Consider the following 8,430-nt stretch of genomic DNA (forward strand, 5'->3'; position numbering starts at 1 on the left):
TATAGTGGACAATTTGGTGATGGACAGAGGGGAGGGGGGTTGCGCGGCTGGGAGAATGGGGTGAAGGGTTAAAGAAGTACAAATTAGTAGCTGATGGGTGGTCACGAGAATGGGGAGCACGGCATAGGGAGTGCAGTGAGCATTAATACGATGGCTACGTGGAGGGTTAGGGGAGGGAGGGAGCAAATGGGGGGATTGTTTTATTAACTATATAGATGTCTAAGCAACGAACTATATACTTGAAACTAATTTAAACAAATAAATTTTAAAAATAATTTTTTTACTTTTTAATTGAAGTATAATTTATATGCAGTAAAATATACAAATCTTCAATGTTACAGACAGTTTTGAGAAATAGTCATGCCCAAGTAGTTCACACTGTTATGAAAATACAGAGCATTTCTAATGTCCCAGAAGATTCTAGGATTTATTCGAAATTATAGAATATGATATCTTTTGAAACTAGAATTCTTTCGCTCAGTATGTTTTTTAGATTCTTCTACGCTATCGTATATTATCGGTACTTCATTCTTTTTTATCGTAGTATTTTATTGTATGTGTATATATATATATATATATATATATATTCTATTTTATTTATCCAATAAATAGACCTCTATTGGATTGTTTATCCAACGTTCTGCTGATAAAAATCTGAGTTGTTTTTAGTATGGGGCTATTATGAATAAGGTTGCTGCAAACATCCTTATATAAGTCACATAAGATATTGTTTGGTCATTGTTCATTTTGTTAGAAAGTGAGTCCATTTAAATACAAATATTAAATGGTACGGGTGCTATAAAGCTGTAGCAAAAAATATACAGTGGTCCTTGAATTACTGCAGATAATCTATCTGCTCACTTTACAGAGGGAGTCAGAAGAAGCTCGTTCAAGGTCACAGCCAAGTCAGGAAGGTGAGAGTGGACCCAGCTCCTCCCCACTGCATACCTGATGCCTACGCAGCCTGGGCTGTGCCAACATGTGAGGCCGGCCAGCTCTCTGCTGTGAGAGCTGTCATGTGCTTCAGAGGGTGCTTAGCAGCATCTCTGGTCCCCACCCACTCGATGCCAGGAGCATCCCCCACCCCAGTGTGACAACCAAAAATGTCTCCTCCAGACATGGCCAAGTGTCCCCCATTTGAGAGCCACGAGTGTAGACCTCACTGCTATGGCCTGGGGTTTCCGAACACCCTGCTGGCTCAGCCATCCGCAAAAGGTAGTCAAGCCCCAAACATTTTTCACCAGATTCCACGCTTCTCCTCCCGTGGGGTCTGTGGGCATGGTGGTCGGTATCTCCTGCGGCCCCCAGCACCTCCCTACTAAATAAGCTCTAACTCCAAACCTGCCACGTGCGAGCCCCGCCTCAGTGGCCCCTCGGGGAAGACACAGCCGTGGGTACCTGCAGCACGGAGAGCCGGCGGCTGGGGGACAGCTTGCAGTTCCGCCCCACGCAGGTGTTCACCTTCTCCGACACCGCCTCCAGCCACAGCTGGAACTCTTCCACGTTCGTCTGGAAATGCTCATGCTCCCAGGTCACCTGCTCCAGGAGGTTCACTCGATCCTGTGGGAGGGAGGCGAGTCGCTGGCCACGAGGGTCCCCAGCGCAGCTGTCCTGGCCTTCGAGGCCTGTCTGTGTGTGTGTGCGCGCGCGTGTGTGCATGTGTGTGTGCGCATGTGCATGTGTGTGAGCGCGCGTGTGTGTGCGTGCATGTGTGCATGTGTGTGCGTGTGTGCGTGTGTGTGTGTGTGAGTGTGGTGATGTGGGATGCAATCACTCTTCCACTGTTTTGCTGGAAATACAGAGATCCCAAACGTGCTTATTCGCTCTAACTTATTAGCAGCAAGCCAAGACGGTCTTGGCTTTGCGGACCAAAGCATGTCAGCTCTGAGCCTGTCAGCCACACAGCTGGCTTTCTTTCCTGCCACGTCCTGGGAATGGCGCTCCAGTCAGGAGCCTGGGAATAGCAGCTACTGCTACCTAACCCTGCCGACGGAGCACTCGCCAAGGTGCCGGAACTGCTTCAAGCACCTCACGGATGTTATCACCTCCTTGAACTCCCCTGACCACCCCGTCATGTGGCACCATTATTATCCTAGTCTGACAGACAGGAAACTAAGGCTCGGAGAAGTGAAACGACCTGCCCGAGGTCACCTGGCTAGGAAAGCACCGAGTTTTAAGCCCAGGAGGTGAGGCTGGGCCACGAGGTTTCTGGCCCATTACAATGATGTCTGCAGGGCATGCAAATCCGAGGCAAGCTGTCCCATTTCCTCATGAGTGCGGTGCCATCATCTGCATGGGTCGGAGTCATCTCTATTTTCAGACGATCCCACTGAAGTTCTAACCACACAGGGACAAGATAGTGTCCCGTGGGTGGCTGACATTTGGGAAATAGTGTCCCTGCTCCATGGCCTAATGTGTGCCCAGGGACTGTTTTTTATAAAAAACACCCCTGTTCACAGCACCATCTCTAAAAACCCCTCCACGGCTCCCCGCTGCCCAGGCTCAGGTCCAACTGCCTCGGGCACGTAGCGAACCCTTCTGTGCTCAAGTCTCCCCATCTGCATGGCGTGGTTTATAACAGTGTCCCGCTTGTTGGGGTGCAGGAGGACTAAATGAGTCAGAGCTCGTGTAACCCAAGAACAGTGCCAGGCAGCTAGTCAGCACTTAATAACTGTGAGCCGTTGTTGACTGTCACCTGTTCTCCCCTGTGCTCTTGTCACACACAACTGATCAAGTTGGAGGAACGGGTGCCTGCCTGGCAGTGCCAACCTCCAACGCCCTCCTTCTCTGCAACGATGCCCACCACCCCAGGCTGAATCGACAGCACCGTGTTGTGGCTCCTGCGGGGGAAACCGAGAGTCCCCCCCTCAGACAGGCTGCCGCTTGCTTTAGTCACCCAGGTCTCGCTCAGGTCAGAACGGCAGGAAGAATAAACTCTGAGTACGGTGGAGGGTCATTTTCCAGGAGAGACAAAGGAAAGGAGAGAGGGGACTTGCATTGACGAGCATTGCCTTTGGGCCGGGAACTTGCCAAGCATTATCTGATTTCATCTTCGCCACATCAGGAAACTATTCCAGGATGCAAATGTCCAAGTCACTGTTGGGAGCTCACCTAATCCTCTCAAGGCCTTAGGGACGAGATTTAAATGGCTAGTGTCAGACAACAAAATCACCGCTCTAGACCCGAGGTTGGCAGACAGCAGACGTTTTTGGTTTTAGCAGCCATGTGGTTTCTGCTGTGGCTACTTGACGTCTCATGGGCTATTCCTGTTATAGCAGCTCAGACAATCAGCCAAGGGCAAACACGCAAAGAAAGGCTGTCTTTCAATCAAACGGAATATGGACACTGAAATTTAAATTTCACATCCTTTTTACATGTCATGAAATACTAGGCTTTTTATACCCCATCCCAGTCATTTCAAAATGCAAAATCCATTTTTAGCTCACAGGGCACGCGGAATCAAGAGGTGGGCTGGATCTGGCCCATGGGCCACCATTTGCCGACCTCAGCCATGGAGCCAGGCCACGTCCAAGAGGGTCCTGGGCCTCCATGAAGCTAATTCAAAAGTTTTCAACTGGGAAGTGTGGACAGACACACAGATTCAAAAATTTCCCTGCTGTTTGTATATGCCTGTCTCTCTCTTTGAGAAGCTCCTCACCAAATCTACAAATACTAATTAATTCATTTAAATCTTTGCATCAACCATTGCAAGTAGGAGAAAATACCCTCATTTTAGAGATGGGGAAACCAAGGCACAGGACCAAGCCCCTCAGTGAAGAGCTGAGAACGCTCTCACGAATGGGAGTGGGGCTCAGAGCTTCACCAGCAGCTCGCAGCAGGTGGGAAAGCATGGTGCTCTTTGAATGACAAAAATGGACCAAGGGACAGTGCCCAGCTCCTTGGGCTGCCCTTGCCGGGTCCCCCTTCCTGCAGGATTATCTGCATCCTTCCAGAGCTTTCACTATCCACAAGAAAGCCTCATTTATGAGACAAAGTGGGTCAGGAATAACGAGCAGGGGATAAATGCTGGCCCGTTGACGCCAATGGTTATAAATGTTGCAGTGAAGCGAATTCGCCAAAGCGAGTGCCGGCTGGCGGCTCTGTGTGTGAGTGATGAGGTGCTGGCACCGGGGAAACCCAGAATAAATAAAAGCGTTCGTGATAGGGAGCAGGCCCAGAGAGGACCGCGGCTGAGCAGGGCAGCCATCCAGATGAGCTCTGTGCCAGGCATGGTGATCACAGAGCTCACAACTCAGCCAGCCGCTGCTGGGCCGGCCACGGTGGAGCGTGACAGCGGTGACGAATGGGAGGGTGCTCAACCTGCCCTCGTTAGACCAAACAGTTAAACTGTCCGTGACCAGCACAGTTGTCAGGGATGTCAAAACCCAACCAATTAACCAAGGCGGCGGGGGATAGATGGCTGTGAAAAGGCCGCGCGGGAGGCTTTGGTTCATGGCCCAGACGCCAGACAGACACGCCTCCTTTAAGGGTGGGAAGCGGGGAGATAGAGGACGATGCTATTTGCCAGGCCCTCCAGATAATGGAAAGAGTGGATTAAAAACACTCAGACAAAATAAACAAGCAAGACCCTACAGGCCAGCAGCCTGCTCTGTCTCTTCGTGATTTTCAAAGGCTTTGGGCTGACAGTGTGCTATGGCTCACCCCGCCCTCCCCCTGTCCGTCCTGCTGGGCCAACTGTCCCAGCTAAGAATCTCCCTCTAAGGGGTGGTCACAAAGGCCACAGTCCAGAGATGGCCCCCACGGTGCTTCTCTGATCCTGTCCCCATCCTCACCAGAGGCTTTGCTAATCAACATATTGGAAGTCAAATATGGACTTTCAGAGGTGAAAATGGCCTGTTAACTAGCATGAGAAATGTTGAAATGGGCTCTTATTGGTGAAAAATGAGGTATTCATGCATATGGTATCTCCTACAGACTGAGTTGGATCCTCCCCAAATTCATATGTTGAAGCCTTAATCCCCAATGCGATGGCATTTGGAGGTGTGGCCTTTGGGAGGTGATCAGGATTAGATGAGGTCCTGAGGTTGGGCTCCCCATGATAGCATTAGTGCCCTCATAAAAAGAGACACCAGAATGCTTGCTGTCCCCCTCTCTCTGTCTCTGCCGTGAGGACACGGCGAGAAGGCAGCTGACTACAAGTCAAGAAGAGGCCCCTCACCAGACACCGAATCTGCCGGCACCTTGATCTTGGACCTCCAGCCTCCAGAACTGCAGGAAATCAACGTCCGTTGTTCAAGGCCCTGGTCTGTGGTGTTCTGCGCTGGCAGCCTGAGCTGAGCAGGACCTTCCCCACTTTGAGAGTAGGCCCATACCTCCAGGGACCCTTACACAGCCCTGGTCCTGTCACTCAGTCAGGTTTTGGCTGCCTGCCTGGAGGTGTCTTTCTCATCTGCCTTGAGAGAGCCCTTTATGCCAGGTGAGGCTCTCCTCATGTGTACAGAGCAGGTGACCAGGAGGCACCTGGGGCACCAAGAATCTACTAGACACAGCGTTCCCACCTGCTAAGGACGGAGCCGGAGCGGCTTCTTCCGTCCAGGCGAGGAGGCTGGGCTGTGCCCAGGAGGTGGATCCCATTTTACCGATGAGGACCTTGGGGTAGGGACTTAACTCTCCTGCCGAGAAAAGGTTGTCCCTCTCAGTCCCCTGAGGGTCACAGCCCCCTCTGGAATCCGAAGGAAGAAGCTCTGGCTCCTCTCCTGGCTTAATGCCCACTCACGGACCAGTACGCATCTAACTTCGGAGGCCCTGACCCCTCCCCACCTGCGTCTCTCAGACTTCTGTAGCCGGCTCTGGGGGAGACAAGAGACGGCTCTACGTCACCACACCACCCCCATCCAAGAGCTAAGGGGCTGCCAGTGAGTAAGAGCTGAGCTCCCAAACCCCCAGAGGCAGAAAGAAAAAACCACCTGTCTGAGCTTCAGCCCACAGCTGGAAAAGCCAAACCGAATTTGCTCTCTGCATGGGGTCCAGTCACCCTGCAAACACCAGCGCCCCATTGCCACATTGGGGTCAGAATTAACCAGCTCATCTGGTGACTCCACGGGCTCCCGCCAGGGTGCAGCAGCACCCTCTCCACCGTCCTCATTCAGCCTGGGCTCCCACCCTCCAACCCCCAGGACCCTGCCAGCCAGGCTCCGCCTCCTGAAAACCCTCGTTCCTGCCTCTGGGGGCTCCCAGATCCCACTCTCTGCTGCGTCCACCTCTCACCCTGCCCCACAGAAGCACCGGAGGCCCCGGTCTCCCCCGATGGGCACAGGTGCAGTGACCCCCTAGGACTAGAGGCACAACAGAAGGTGGAACCCACGTTAGGAGTCGCCTAGAGCTTCTGGCTCTTTCTACTGGGCCAGTTATGTCCGACGCTTAGATATTTTTTTTTTAAGTCTAAAAAGCGGGCCCAGTAACACCTTCTCTATCTACCACCTAAGAAAGCTGGAAGGATCAAGGTCACAGACGTGAAGAGACAGAAAAGATAGCAGTCACCCATAGAAGTTGTGATTTCTTTGATGTTTCTGGATCCAGTGAAGGGAGAGTCCCGTGGGGGACCATAAGAATCTTCGAGGTGATCATTTCTGTGTCTGGGCCAGAACTGGAGCTTACCCAGTACACCTGGCATGCCCCCACTCCCACACACGCACTCACACACACGTGCACTCACGCACACACATGCACACGTGCACATGTGCACACACGCACAGACCCAACCACTTCCCACTTCCTCTCTGCTGATTGATGCCCGTGTCCCGTAAATTCACAGCAAGGGGGCCGTGGGGACGGGCACCTTCCCTGCCTGGGCCAGAGGGGCAGGCCTGGGAAGAGAACCCTGTTAAGCCTGGTCTGACCACATCTTCAAGAGCCAAACTCCTGTCCTTTCTGGCTCCTGTGCAGCTTCCCCAGAACCTCCTGTCACTCTACCTCCCCCATGTGCCTTCAAGCTACAGGGATGGGTTCTCATCCATTCAACAAACAGTTCCGAGCACCTGCTGTGTGTCAGACACCATTGTTGTTACTTATTGTCACTGCTGTTGAGAGTAGACGTGTCCTTTGCGTTGGGAAAATGCCTGTCAGTTTTCCAAGAGCTTCATGTGAACTCAGTCCTCACACGCTGGTCACAGGCAGGGCGAGCTGCCTGGCAGCCACACAGCTGGGAAGCAGAGAGCCTGGCTTGAACTCAGGTCGCTTCCCAAGCATTCAGGGGCCAGAGTCCTGTTCCTGCTAGTGGGATCCCAGATCTCTGCTTGTTACAGAACTCTTTCCCTTAACTTCTAACTTCCGGTTCCGGCATGCGAAAGACAAGATAACCTGAATACCTCCCCACTACACACAGCCAGAATCGCTGGGTAAAGCATGACAGGCATTGTTTAAATGCAGACCCACACACCCACCCGGAAGAGAGGCCTCCCATGGACCAGAAGCAAAGACGTGGTGGAAACTGATGGCTAAACTCATGTGCCCACGGGAGGTCTTCTTGAGTTTACTGCTCAGGCTGGAGGTGGGTGGGAGACAGTGGGCCCAGAGAGGACAGAGACCACTGCAAAAAGGCAGAACCCCCAAAGGGCCTACCGCCTCTGCCAAAGGGTGAACTAGAAAAAGAATCTCCCCATCAGTACGATACAAGCAGGAGGCTTGTATTTCACTCTGGGCTCTGGCTAAAACACAAATGAAAAGAACAGTCACCTTTCAGAGTATGGATCCAGGGGCCTCTTGCATAATTTAGGCTTGGAATTGAAGTTTAGAGCACCCACGTGGTTTAGGAACCCCTAAGCCAATACATTGATATAAAAACAGGAATCGGGAAGGTAAATTCCCAGGGGAGCCTGGCTGAAGCAAACACGAGCTACTCTGAGGCCAGGCCCAGCCTCAGGGTTCTGCAGATAAAGCCCTGATGAGGATGAGCCCACAGCTTGAAATTACAAAGCCCCCAAGGAAAGGACCCACCAGGTCAAGGGACCCAAACAATGTCAGCAGCAGGTCCCAGAACTCCAGCTATTTGATCGATGAAGATTGTAAAATATGTATAGTTAGAATTATTATAGATATAATTTGTACATGGAAGGTGTGAGAAATGGGAAGAAACCCCACCTGCCAGCACTTTTTACACACCACACACACACACAGGAACAGTGGACATGATACAGAACCAAACGATTTCTGAAAATAAGTAATTGAACTTAATAGCTCAATGGACTGTTTAAAAGAATGAGATGAGGGAATGGGACAAAGGATGGGCACAGGAATTGGGGGAAGAAAAGAAAGTGCAGAGGAAGAGAGGCTAAGGGAGGAAGGAGGGCGAGAGGGAGGAGGGGAGCCAGCCGAAAGAGAACCTTAGCCCATCAGGCAGTCAACGCGCTGTACTAAGCTCCACATGTGTATTAAGCAGTGGGGGTGATGGATGGTAGATAATGGGTCGAT

General features: G+C 51.7%; 1 protein-coding gene across 5 annotated transcripts in view; it reads right to left on the reverse strand.

Annotated features, from left to right (window-relative positions):
* Window positions 1-8,430, reverse strand: part of SYNE3 (spectrin repeat containing nuclear envelope family member 3) — a 93,658-nt gene that overhangs the window by 30,354 nt on the left and 54,874 nt on the right. For all 5 annotated transcript variants that reach the window (XM_039884147.1, XM_039884146.1, XM_039884148.1 and 2 more), the window contains exon 5: window positions 1,399-1,560. In XM_039884147.1, the coding sequence (XP_039740081.1) occupies window positions 1,399-1,560 (162 nt within the window). The remainder of the gene's footprint in view (window positions 1-1,398; window positions 1,561-8,430) is intronic.

The sequence above is a fragment of the Pteropus medius genome, unplaced genomic scaffold, assembly GCF_902729225.1.
Source record: "Pteropus medius unplaced genomic scaffold, Ma_sr-lr_union100, whole genome shotgun sequence".
In the NCBI taxonomy this organism is placed as follows: Eukaryota; Metazoa; Chordata; class Mammalia; order Chiroptera; family Pteropodidae; genus Pteropus; species Pteropus medius.